This window comes from Haliotis rubra, unplaced genomic scaffold (assembly GCF_003918875.1).
Source record: "Haliotis rubra isolate DU_JTF1 unplaced genomic scaffold, ASM391887v1 Scf1454, whole genome shotgun sequence".
NCBI lineage: Eukaryota > Metazoa > Mollusca > Gastropoda > Lepetellida > Haliotidae > Haliotis > Haliotis rubra.
In genome coordinates, this window is record NW_025765397.1 from 82,607 (window position 1) to 96,968 (window position 14,362).

Sequence of the window (14,362 nt, forward strand, 5' to 3'; positions counted from 1 at the left end):
TCCTGTTCCGGCAAATGAAATCTGCCCTAAGTGGCAGATGCATCCACGGAGAACACAAAGAACACAGGGAAAACAAAGGCTGCCTCAGAGGCGTGGTTAGAGGACCAATTGGCAGATTTCTATAAAGTGGTATTAATAGGGGGAAGGCCAATAGGAATAAGTATACTGAGGTGAATCGAGATTATGTTGAAAAATAAAAGTGCAAAAGAAATTCTGGGACTTGGTCTTATATTGAAGTTGCAAAATATATTGATTACCCCTCGTATAATAAATGACCTGACTTGGATCATCTGTGATATAACATATGCCACACCAGAGTGGAGTTTAGGTGAGATCTAAACCTACCGATAGATTTTGTTTACACCAGGGTTGTGTTTAGGCTATTTGAGATCTAAACCTACCGATAGATTGTGTTTACACCTTATCATTCTGCTCACGGAATAAATGTGTATACATTGTATTGCTGAGATATAACAAACTTTGTTTTCGTCCATAAAGTTATTCAAGCGTTTGAATGTTGCGTGTTCTATTATTCCAACTTAAATTGATGCGTACTTAATAGTTTTCCTTTTTGAGAGCCGTATGTGAGGCATAAAGTGATATTTCAATTACAAACAAAGAACACGAAATATAAATCAAATTTATGGTGTTTATATGCCATCTACACCTGCAAAGAGACGTTTTTACACGCGAACAACAATAGACCGAAGATAAACACGACGAGTGATAGAATTTGAGACACCCCGGATTATCCCGGGTATGTGGATGAGTACATACAAGTCTGTCATTGACTGTCATTGACTGCTAACTGGCCCGTCGCCAGTATCCATAAAATGTTGTCTTTGACTTTAACAATGTCTTTTTTTAAGCACTTATTAGATATTGTGTGTTGGGATTCCCAAGCGTAGCGCTGTGTTGTGATTGGCTAACACATACTTCCTGGTTCGATTGTTTACATCACTACGCAGGTGTTGCTATGTAGGCTTTGAAATGATTACTCACGCAGACTTAACTGGTCATCGAGGTTGTTGTAAATACCTTATGTATTAACTCCTTCATGCTCGTTTTCATTCACGTGTTCATACACGTGTCCTAGATACCTCGTCCATGGTAATTGTTTTCACGTAAATACTTGAAATATATACATAGGATTAATATATTGCACAACGTATACACTTACTGTTTAAATATTACAACGTATTACAAACATTTATGATATTAAATCTACTCATGACAATAATGGTTGGCACCCTCTCCCACCCCAACCCCCACACACAACCCACACCCCCGCCCCACACCTCTCTCCAATTAAAAAATTGAAGGGGGTGACAACCATTATTGGCATGAGTATATACGAGGAGCAATCGAAACTCAACCTCTCGTATGATTTATATGTTTGTTTTTCAATTGAAAATAGCCCATGTAAATAATTGTATATCGGCACGAACCTGTATTTCATGTTGACATTCATACTTTCTTTACTCACACTAATTTCAACATATATAAACCTAACTGGCAGATAGGTTTTAAGTGAACATCTGTGAATAATTTCATCATGAAAATGTCCAGTCAACAACAACATCAGTGACGCAACAACGACATCACACAAAGGAGGGGTCACTTGCAGTCAAGATCGGGTGTGTCCACCGTGCGCTGCAAGACATGCTCGCAGTCTTTGGGGCATTGAAAGACACACAGCTGTTGGATGGTCTGCAGCCTCTGATGGTCTGTGGTCTGATCATGACACCACCCCCTTCAAAACGATCATGTTTAAGGACACAGTTTGGCGCAAGTCTTTCTCCTTTACGTCGATAAATCTGTTGACGTCCATCTGCAAAGGATAAGTTAAACCTGGATTCATTTCAAAAAATGACATCTGGCCATGTCCTGTTGCCAAGATTGGCCCCATTTGCTGCCCATCGCTGTCTGGCAAGTCTGTGGCGATGCAATAAGGTTGGACCACGGTACGGGTGACGACACCGGATGTTGAAGGCAGCAAGGCGTCCTTGCACGTTTTAGGTGGTGAAATGACGTTGACTTGTCCCAATTGTCCTCCTTGCCTAATCATCAGCTGTTTGGAACCGATTTCGCAAGTGTGAAACTCGGATATTGCGGTTTTGTCGAGCTGTTATCACAGGTGGTGCACCATGTCGCGGACGATCAGCAACACTTCCGGTAGCCGAAAACGTTGTCTGAGTCGACTTACAGTGGATGGATGCACATTAAAGTGCCTGGCAATCATCACATCTGAAGCACATTGGCTGACCATGCCGATAACCTGATTCCTTTCGTCTTGTGTCAAGTGTGGCATTTTCTCAAAGTGATTGAGTTCCACAATTCCTTGTGCTTGTACAGGGCCTGGGTGCAGGTAATGCATGTGCACAACGTGTTTCATGAATGTGGTTGTGTTTACGAGAAATGTCAAAGGTTCAGTTTTAAGTATCAAAGTTCATGTGAGAGGAATGCTCCGGGACTCGAACTCGAAATGGGCCAGAATAACAGCCTTTTATCCCTACATCCTCTGTATCGCAGGAAAAAATCTTCAATAGAACTTTTGTAAGTTTCAGGACAACAAATTACCAATTGCGTTTTTAATGGTTTACAGTATAGTATAAATGTTTGCTCAAATACAAAATAGCTGACGGACATCTTTATACACATCTAGTCTTTGATAATCAATAAATCTGCTTGTGGGGGGATATATTAGAAACATGTCAAACATGTCATGGAATTGCAGTCTCATTTTATATCTCAATCTTCACACAAAACAAGGTTTACGTAGAATTTCCCGTCATCGGTTACGTTTCATTGACAGCTGCAGGGATGGATGATCCACAAATAGTTAATGCTAAAACCTGGTGACAGTTCTTTCAATTTTATATTACACTGAAACACAACTAGTTATACTTTACTTAGCTCTCAGTCTTTATGTATCAAACCAAAAGTGTAAAACTGAAACTATTTGCTTACATGACACAACAAGAGAGTGACCAGAGACAGATGGACATGTGGTGTACAACGTTACTTCAAAAATCAAATGTTACTTCTGAACTCAGTCCATTTCTGAGACTGTACAAATTCAAGCAATTCTTTTGACTTTTTGAGAATCCACATGTTATTTAATACACTTGTCTCAAACACTTTCTGTGAACATTGCGAACATTCCACGATGGTATTGAGGATTATGTATAATCTTTGAGACAGGCAGAAAATAGTAAACGCCGATATCTGAATGCATTTTGTATTGTTTATTACATTCAATCTTGTCAATGATCACAAGAAAACGGCCCTATGGCATCATAATCATAATCACAATCTCATATTCACAAAGAGTACCATAGATATGAATAATTATATAAACGGCAAAACAATTTCCATATAAACATATAGAGTCCGTTGCACTATTCCGGCTACTTCAGAAGCATGTGTGTAAATTGAGACAATCGATTTCGTTGATAAGATACGACCATGACCTGTGCTTGTTATCAGCGTATTTTCATTACCGGACAGTTTTAGCAAATGCCTATGTTTAACTCGAAGGCTGAATGTGACCATCCGTCACCGTAAGGGACCGTTCATAATTTATGGCTAGTGTGTGCGTGTGTGTGTGTGTGTGCGTGCGTGCGTGCGTGCGTGTCCGTGCGTGCGTGCGTGATGGTTTTAAGGGGGTCGCCCATTTATTCTGGGAAGGTACTAGGGGGGGTAGGTCATCAATTTTATGCCCATATACTAGGGGGGTCAGCAATTTTGTACATACACGCCCTACCTATAAATTGCGAACGGGCCCTAGTATGAAGAGCAAGTCCATTATCTCCTCAATATTCTTCACGCGCCATTGAGGTCTTTAAATTATATGCCAAAGGATATCATGACTAACTTAGCTATATATCTGACAGTGCAACTGAACTTTACTGGACCTACCACGTTTGGGCAAGAAGCCAGAGCTATCCTGATAATAATAACAATGTTAGAAAGTCCGTTTTCTATCAACATCGAATGTTGACATTACCAGGTACACACAGATCGGTGTGTTTCAGACATGCAGTGTTAAAATCCGAATTCTTCAGTGATGAGATATACTGTTCTTTTACGGCACTGACGTCATCACAAGAATCCGGACTGCCGAGGATGCCACCAGACGCACCGATGAGGTCAGCCTTATCTGCGTACAAATTCATACATTGATGTTTTTACAATATATCCATTCCATTTACAAAAATAGTTCATGTTCACAGATACCGATATACATCATAATATTTATAGCCACATACCAACATCACGATAGAGATACAACCCCGTTGGAATGTAGCTCATACCCGTGAAGGTCCGGGTTAGAATATTGATCTTCAGTAACCCATGCTTATCGTAAGAGGCGACTAACGGGATCGGGTGGTCAGGCTCGCTGACTTGGTTGACACACGTCATCGGTTCCCAATTGCGCAGATCGATGCTCATGATGTTGATCACTGGTTTGTTTGGTCCAGACTCGATTATTTACAGACCGCCGCGATATAGTGCGGCGTAAAACTAAACTCACTCACTCACTCACTGGAATATAGCTCTGTATACCCTATTGTGAAACGTAACTAAATCAAACCAGGTAGTTCGGCTCGGTAACATTGCGATTCAACCTGTGCTTCATGACATCAACCACGGCAAAACACTTTGTGGTCGACGTACTTATTTGCGAAAACCCGGTGTCATTACTGATTTTCACTTATCCAGTCATATAATTTTCACCACTAACTTGCCTTTTACGACCAGTTGAGAATACTTATTCATATTTGCATAGAAATAGAAGGTGATATACTAGCACGTAAAGAAAACATACATACACGTATATCTGGATTAGTGGATCGAATAGGCTGATTGAGGGGGGCATGACTTTCTAACTTTATGGCTCTTTTAGCAATATCATACAGTATTAGAATATCACAACGCGAACAAACAAGCTGTTTCTCAAAGTGTAGTGTAGTAGAGAATAGAACTGGGTGACTAGCGAACTCTCAGTAAACAAAGCTACCACACATCTTGGTGTAACATTTCGTACAATGAACGTGCTTCACCACTGTTCAAATACAAATGAAATAAATATCCAAACTCATTAATAATTATATTTTTTCAAAATATAAATGTGTTACCTTCACACTGGATCATTCCTGGGTTTGAAGACCAGGTTCCGCCTGCTCCACACGCATACCATTGGCTGCCATCAATGTCACGTGGTAGGGTTCGGTTCGCCAGGCAGCCAATCAAACAATATTGTCCAAAGTCTGGTCGCCAACCGTTACAGGCCACGTAACCAAACTCGGGGACAGACAAGTTATCGCATGGAAAAGCTGTAAAAGAAAATAGGGAAATTTGAAATAAAGCACACGTCCTCTTAATAAAGATACGTTAAATATAGTATGACTAGAAATTATTGAGAATTTTAGGAATATGTTTAATTGGATTTCTAGTATAAACAACCTTGACCAGCTATCAAGTGCTTGGTTTCATTCAAGAGAGACAACTCCGTTAATCCTTTTTCATTAGTTGTGAAGAGTTATCCCCCTTTGTTTACTTGCTAACAGACGACATTTTCAGTGATCCTCAGTATGGATGATTTAGAGAAGAGGAAGTTGATTTTAGAGTATGAGAAAAAGGACATCAGATCAGCTAAAGTGATTTCAAGTAGAACAGGCATCCCTTTGTCCACTGTTTATTGTGTTTTGAAAACTATTGCAAATGGATATGGCATTGAGCACCAAGGAGGCACAGGTAGGCCTAGAAAATTGACTGTCGGTGACAGGAGGCGGCTTGGTATTCTTGTTTCTAAATACAAACGATGGAGTTTAGAAAACCTAAGGCTGGATATGATTGATAGAGGGACTGTGGCTGTCCGTAAGGAGACAATTAGAACTGAGCTGCATGCAATGGGTTGGCAGAAAAGTCGAGGAATTCCATCACCGATCATGAAACCTGAACAAAAGGAGCGAAGGTTGAACTGGTGCTTACAGCATAGATTTTCTCAGATGAAAGTTCTGTGTGGCTGTTTCCAAGTACACTGAAATTCTGGACCAAACAAACTGAAAAACCTCTGTATCAGCGCCCAAAGTACAGTCCGAAATTTTACGTGTGGGGTGGCATATCTGTGTTAGGGGCAACGCCCTTCTGTGTATTTGAAGGGAATATGAACAGTGAGCGGTACACAGATATTCTCGAGGGACATTTACTTCCATCTTCTCATGTGTTGTATGGAAATGTTTCGATTTTCCAGCAGGACAACGACCCAAAACATCGTTCATAGCATTCACAGGCATGGTTTCGGACCCAAAATATCACATTATTAGATTGGCCAAGCTATAGCCCTGACCTAACTCCAATAGAAAATGTTTGGGGACTTATGAAGGAAAGTGTCAATAAGAAAAATCTGACAAATATTGCTCAAATGAAAGAAGAGGTGGTCCGATATTGGGACAGCATGGACCACGACTTTCTAACTTCTTTGATCAGTAGTATGCCCCGCCGCATTGAAGCCTGCATTGCTGCCCATGGTGACTTGACAAAATACTAACTGTTCACCTGTCTTTGAATCTGGATTTATGTTCTGCTAATATTCACATTTAATACGTGAGTGATGAGTGAAAAAAATATAAAAAATATCAATCTTTAAATTCTCAATAATTTCTGGTTGTACTGTAGTATAATATGGTTTATGTGTTTAGAACGATATAACAACTGGGTGCATATTGTTGGGTGTATAAAACCGGACATCAGTTTGGGTTTTTTAACGCCTCATTGATCGATATATCGATTTATTGATAATGTAAATAATGGCGTCTGTACTAGAAAACATTGTGTTTAAAATTTTAAACATCTCGATCCACACATTTTGGATTCGATCACGTACAAACGACCAAAGCATGACCACTTTGACCACCGATCCATTTAGTGACCGTCATTATGTAAGGCTAATTCTGCTAGGGACCTGAATGCTGACAGCAACTCTAACGGGTAAACTTGACATGTACCATTTACTAAAAGATTTACCAGAGATTTGCTGAGAATTTGTTTGAACATTCAGTGCCTCAGTAAAGCTTTCAGAAATCGTGGTAGACGTGTGTAAGACATTTCCAGACACATCAGTGAGCAATAGATCCTGTATAGTTCACGTTTTGACTAATTATTATTCAATATGCTTTGTGCTTTCTCTAGCAGTTGTCTAGGTTTTGCGTGTGTTTATGATAAGTGTCACAGGTAAGGCAGGAAACGCTCACCTTTGTACAAACATCCGTTTTACCATTGTGGTTGTGGAATGGGATTTTACTTTTACCTACTGCTGGACCAGGTTAGAAAAGGTCTTCAGCAGCCCATGCTTGCCGTAAGAGGCGGGGCTGGGTGCAGACTGAGACTCGCTGACTATTTCATCGCTTCAAAAAATGATGCTTATGATGCTGGTCACTGGATTGTCTTGTCCAGAGTCGATTATGTAAAGTCCGCCGTAATTGCTGAGTGTGGCGTTATACAACAAACAAACCTACTACTTCTGAATTATAAACCCTATTATCTTCTCAGTACCCAGTTTGTATCACGATGACATTATCAGTTCCAAAACTTCTAACTGTCCATACACAGCTTCTAACATCACATAACCACCCATGCATATATCCCCAAATGGCCTAAATACAGTTTTTATATATACATATTATAACTGCATCGAGTAACATAAGGTTTGTTGGCGTTTGTCCTACATATTTGTGAGTTTTAATAAATACTTGCAAGAAGTAGCGATGTTAAACGGATCCCAAACAACATAACCTGATTGTAAGAAGAGGATAAATGGATCGGTGGCCAGACTTTGTGGCATGCTGATAGCGTGCCTCTGTTCAGACTGTTCAGACAATATATCACTGTTCAGACAACAGAAATTACAGTCCGACGTCATATGCCTGGATTACTCCTCAGTGAATACATTTTTCAGGCTTAACCCAGAGGTCAGGTTATTACCAAACCAATGAGAATCTTACCGGCCATTCAAACAAGAACAATGAGCCATGAGGACAGGTAGAACAAGCTATTGAAATGTGTTCGATGGCGTAAATTAAGATCTGGGAGATATGCCACAAGTTATTAATGCATTTGTCATATCTGTTGTGTTGTGTTTGGTCTACTGCCTATGTACATTCTTTCACAAAGGAGAACAGGTAGCTGTGTCGCGAGGAAGAAGTAGAACGACCCCCACAGACCATTGTTCATAATGTAATATGTCATGGTTTACCATTGAATGTGTCTGCCAATTCATTGCGCAATATCGACCGTTAACAATGCAGTCACTTAATGAATGTAAATACACACATGGTTCTGGTTTAACGTATCTATACCTTAATATCATATTACGACATGTCAGCCTTACGTGTCGGGACTTCCCATAATGTACAGACTTAAGATGCGCATCAGTGGTAAAACCCATGAGTACAGATATAGTGCTGACAGTCAAATCTATCATACGGCGACCCTGGGATGTGAACCTTAATTGACCACTCCCGACTCTGTGAGTGTGTATGCGTGTGCGAGCGTGCGTGCGTACTTGCGTGTGGTCGTGAATGTATGTTCATGCATTCATTTTTTGTGTGCGTGCGCGCGTGCGTGGGCGTATGTTAATGCTTACGTCTAATGCTGAGTTGAAACTTGCACTCTTTCTGTAAACCATTGTTTGCCTTGGTGGCCACGTACTGGACGAAGAAGTCGCCCCAGGGGAAGCGGGAGGAGTTGCTGATGTAGTTGGATGTCGTTGTGACTTCGTTACCAAGTGGGTCTGTGAAGGTTGGCACTGTCCACTCATGGGTCAGTTCGTGGTCAGCTGTATTGAGATCTGTCCTGTTTTCACAGCCACTCATTACAGGGGGCTGGACGTCTGAAGGAAGGATGTGTATATGGTTCATATTTGTAAGGTTGAAAAATCAGATATAAAGTACATATACTGGACAAAAATAGTTAGGATATATGTAAATTTTGAAATTATGAATTATGATCTATTTATTCATTGACTAACTGATAAAATATCAATCATAAAAATACCAATATCCCTAACTCATTTTGTCCAGTATATAATGAATAAACAGTCATAAATACTCAAAAATATGCCACTCCGTCGCTTTTGTGTCTGAGAAGAATACTTGGGACAAAAACGTATTATCAGATTTGAGGTGCTATTAGCATTCAATGGCGCCCAAATGTCTTGACTTGACCAGACATGTTTGAAGTCCTACCTTCTTCACAGTTGACCCCTGACCACCCAGGTGGACACATACACGTGAACAGGTCCAGGCCGTTCACACACGTGCCTGCGTTCTGGCAGGGGTTGCTGTTGCAGGATTCAGCGACTGGAGACACAAACAAATGTGACCGTTATACGAACAAACAAACGCCTTGAAATATTCTGACGTGGTGTGTAGCAATAAATGCCATAGACTTGACAAGACATACCATGATCACTTAATGCGTGTTGCTGTATTGTAGCTGCTTCGTTATATCAGGGGATATTCGAGAATAACAAGTCATTGCAGCGAGTTGGCGGGCACTGGTAACGGATGGCCGAGCGAAAGTTAGGACCAGTTGAAACATTGCAACAGATATGTTCACGGTGTATTCGTAGGTTGCAAACAGAAAGACGACAGGTGGCTAAACACTGTCTCTCCAACACCCAACCACACGCCTCATCGTAGGCCAAGCATCTGCTTATGAGGCATGGTCCGAACTGATATAAATTTGAGAGGGTCTCATAAACTCTTGTTTCTCAACACCTGACCCAATAATGACCCAGTTTCAACGACCAAGGCCCACGCGTGCTCTGGGTCAGGAATTTTGGCTGGTCATTGTATGTTTTCCAGGTAGTAAGTTACAATGTGTGTACGGTGGATACGAGCCTCACCATCTTCATACACAATAGACGCGACAAACCCCTTTCCACATTCATGGACCAGGATTGTAAACCGCACGACCAGTACGAGTTTTCGGTTGAGTTGTTCAGCTACCCTTCCATGGATACTGTACAACAGCATTCTGGCGGTCATCCTAATGGTCATACTGACCACGCCACACCAGACCTAATCCCAGTTGGCGTTGGAAGAATGTGCTGATGTATCAAGGTTTGTACTCAGTGGATGTCTCTCGTTGAGTTCTACTTCGCAGTTTGAAGAATGGAAAAGCCCTTAGTCGTTCAGCACAGTGTAGGTGACATATTGTGGTAACAAATACTGCATTATAGTAAAGTGTCGATAGCTGATATATATATGTGCTACTGTGTCTAATGAATAGCATCAATGGCCGAGATCGGTTTCAGATAATTCCCTAGAGGGTGACACCCATAAACAGAGGTACTGAATGACTGACGGGAAATGTTTTGTTTATGTTAGAGTGTTCGATGTTGGTCCCAGTGTTGTTTTACCTCATTCGATTTTCATATCCGACTTATCTACATCGTTCAGGCGCACGTTCCTTTGAAGAGGATGATCCATGCGCTATGAACATAGAGATTATTACACGAATGTTTCATACGACTTATACGAAACGAGTGTGAAATTCTTTTCGCTCGATCAATACAAAATTTTGCACGAATTTCGTATAAGTCGTGTGGCACACTTGCGAGTGTAATAATTTCTTTTTAATCCATTTTATTCATGTACATATGTGCAGTAAAACACGGTAAGCAAGCGTGACTGCCCTGTTCACTGATGTCACGTTCAACTGTTTAATGACGTCACAGATAATGAAATACAGAAACAATGGTTGCTTGGCAAAAGTCATATCTGCGCATGTGCACATATGATATATATGACACTGGTTATGTTTCACCATATGGATATAAATACCATTATTAAAGGTCTAAAGATTCAACATTAAAGGTCTAACGGTTCTGTTTCAATATTCTATTATTCGTCCGGTTGTGGTACTTGCATCTTTTTATTGACTCGGTCAGGTTGCTATCCCTTGGTAAGTCCGACATACGACTCTCTTCTAAATGTTGCCATTGCCCCTCTTTGAGGACCAGTGGGATGTGGTCAATGCTTCAGTGCGGCAATGCTGCAATAACTTTTTGCTGTAGAACCATGATAATTTGGATTAATGAGTCATGACTTACATAGGCACCTTGGCGTAGACCCTGTCCAGTAGCCATATGTGGAGTAGCTGCCGTATGTTGAACACGTCATTGTGGCCGATCCAGTCATATTGTATCCGTCGCTGCATGTGTATGTGGCCACACTGCCGTAGTCGTAGCTGTCGCTGACGGTGTAGGCACCGTTAGACGTTGTTTGTGGCGTACCGCAGGTAACAACTTACAGAAAGACAATAGCGTTATGTGAATAAAAAGAGACATATAAAGTGGTTTGTTATATGAGGTAAAAATAGAAAATACTTTGAGAGAGCCATTTTGTAAAATTAATTACTGAGAGAGGAACATGACAAAATACTTTCATATTGGTCGATATCAGCCGGCTTTACATCAAAGGGTCATTCACCCACTACACATGCAGCCACATTTACCCGAAGAAAGACCAATTATCACTAACTGATCCTTGAAGGACGGATTAGAATAGATGGCAGCGGACTGAAAATAATCGAGTCTGGACCAGACAATCCGGTGATCAACAGCATAAACATCGATCTAAGCAACTGGGATACGATAACACGTGTCAACCTGACCACCCGATCCCGGTAGTCGCGACAAGCATGGGTTGCTGAAGACTGATAAATATCTTAGGTAAGTACTGTGTCATTATACAAGCATTCCCTACCTGCGTGGGGGATATAACCTGGTGAAATCAGTTTTATGTTTCGATGAATAACATACAAACGGTTACTAATCAGGACACGGAGATGGTTTCAGCAAACAGAGGATTAAATACAGACATGTGATTAGTTCAATAACTTTACCATTATCACAGCATGTTCCGTATCTTCCTGCCGGGCACCTGCATCCGCCGTAGGAGGAGTCGTACGAACCGAAGGTACAGTGGGTGTTGCAGTCTCGGTAGTCATAGGCGCCGGCTCCACCATCACAGTGTCTAAAAGTCCCACAACTGTCAAGAACTCGCACTTGCCTCTCTCTCACCTGCCTCCCGTAGCAGAGCTTCGAGCATTTCGCCCATTCTTGCCAGGCTACCCAGCTGCATCCACAAGCATCCCATGTTGAAGCTCTCTGACTCCACGCAGCAGGCAGCATCAGCAGAACAAATATATACCATATACATGAAAACATTGTGGCCTTGTAAACCCTTTTCTGGTTGTAGAAGATACTATCCGGATGAAAACTTCATCAAAAAACCCTGTTGACTGTTTCATCTATTTCTAGAGACAAGATTCGGAAAACAGTCCTTGCATTACCTCCTCAATGGCTAGACAAAGACGTCGGTTGAGATAAGGCTATTGGGTAGATTTGGGACCGCCTATCCATACTGGCTATACTTAATGCAGGCGTCACACGACAAGGTGTAATCAAATACGCCGCCTTCACATGATCTACACCCGAGACAGGCTTTTCTGTTAAAGGCATAGAAACAGACTTCAGGCAACCAGCAGGGGTAAGTGGAATATTGCGCTACAGATAAGTCTTGAGTACATTTAGCAAGATAGGTGTTATGAGTGTAAGCTAAAGTATCAATCTTGCAGATATTTACATTTTCCTTTTGATTTCCTATAAGTGGTTGGTTAGTTCTCAATTACTGGATAAAGCCCTGTCAGCCTAAACTGAACCCGCAGATCGCTAGTTGCAAAGTTGAAGGAGTTGAGTTGAGTTGAATTTTACGCCGCACTCAGCAATATTCCAGCTATATGGCGGCAAAGTTGAAGGAAGAATTCAAGAATTAGTCATACAAAAAAAATATATACACGACAACGATAGTACAATGTTATTAACATATTTTCCGAGCTGTCGGATCAAATGAAAAATGAAAAACTTACGCCAACATATTACATATTTTTTCCAGGTTTATTCTGAATCGTTATTGTTTTACACACCGTACGTAGATACGTTTCCTAATGTTTTTCACCTATGCATATTAATAGGAAAATAGAACAATTCAATTTTTACTCGTTTGGTTTATGATGATTATATGAATCCGTTGATAATTACACTTATCGCCTGTAGTATGGAACTGTGGAAGATTCGATGCCAACAAATGCTGTATACGCTATACTGTTGCTTCAAGGGTATTGAGGTCACGACTCGTAGTCCAGATTTAACAGTGTTATGTTTTCAAGACCAGTCACCGATCGATTTAATATTCTACCGGTGTCCAGGATAATCTGAAAATAATAATATATCTCCGATATTTACTAACATAAACGTAAATGTTTGCAGTATTAGCTTCATTCCCTGGAATATAATATTTCTCCTTTCATTATCAAATATATTTGTCATTATTTCGAGGTATTTAGTCGGGTTGTCCCATGGCCTGCAGATAACAATAAGTTCCTGGCTTCCTGGTATTATCTTAAGGATTCCGGGTATTATCTTAAGGATTCCTGGTATTATCCTAAGGATTCCGGGTATTATCTTAAGGATTCCGGGTATTATCTTGTGGATTACGAGTATCTTTTCGTGGCCTCGGATTATTATCTCGGAGGTTTAAGGTATTATTTAGGGACTTCTTGTTTTTCTCTTTACTTCTGTGTGTGTGAGGTGTGATGCCGTGACTTCTACCAATATTCTTGAGGTCTGTGTGTTTTAGATTAATTACGGCCCGCAGGCCTAGGTGTGTCAGGTAATTAATTAACGACCAGTTTTATCTGGTATTATCTTATGGCCTCTAATTATCATCCTGCGACATTGAGGCATTATCGTCTTGTGACCTTTGCGTTTTATTTCATAGTCTCATGGTATTATCATGTAGTCCTTCAAACAGTGTTTGCTTGTCTCAGGGTAAGATCTCAAAATCTAGAGGTATGTCCTCGCGACCTCCATTATGTTATATTCTTCCGTAATCCAAATTCCGGATTATTATATTTTTAGTATCACATATTCTGCAGGTGATTTTAATATGTGGGCACATGTACTTTACTGGTATGTGTATAACAAATGCCGTAACAATTACTAAGGAAGACTCCACTCAACCTCATTCGAGTAATTACATTAAGTATACGAATGAAGCCGAACTCACAGCAACATGTAGAACAATTAGCTACTCAGTCTGTAAAATTTAGCCAGATGGTATCTTCTTATAAGCCGGCAAAACAAGTGGTTAATGTTATGAGATACATACCACGTCATCAGAAAATGATTACACCAAATCACCTAGCAACTCAATCATTTGCAGCTCCTCTTGCATGCCATATACATATACACCGACAACACATACTCCTGACCCTTCTGGCCTATACC

At 40.7% G+C, this 14,362-nt stretch overlaps 2 protein-coding genes across 2 annotated transcripts in view; one reads left to right on the forward strand and one right to left on the reverse strand.

Moving 5' to 3' along the window:
• Positions 1–3,229: 3,229 nt before the first annotated feature.
• On the reverse strand, positions 3,230–12,395 carry LOC124269547 (neurogenic locus notch homolog protein 1-like). The gene is made up of 6 exons (XM_046704578.1): positions 11,917–12,395; positions 11,123–11,317; positions 9,252–9,365; positions 8,651–8,896; positions 5,142–5,339; positions 3,230–4,162 (listed from the first exon to the last, which is right to left on the reverse strand). Exons 1-6 carry the CDS (start codon positions 12,239–12,241, stop codon positions 3,987–3,989), a joined length of 1,254 nt encoding a protein of 417 aa, XP_046560534.1. The 5' UTR covers positions 12,242–12,395; the 3' UTR covers positions 3,230–3,986.
• Positions 12,396–12,459: 64 nt separating this feature from the next.
• Positions 12,460–14,362, forward strand: part of LOC124269544 — a 43,074-nt gene continuing 41,171 nt past the window's right edge. The window contains exon 1 of the mRNA XM_046704575.1: positions 12,460–12,563. The gene's annotated coding sequence lies outside the window, so the exon portion shown is untranslated. The remainder of the gene's footprint in view (positions 12,564–14,362) is intronic.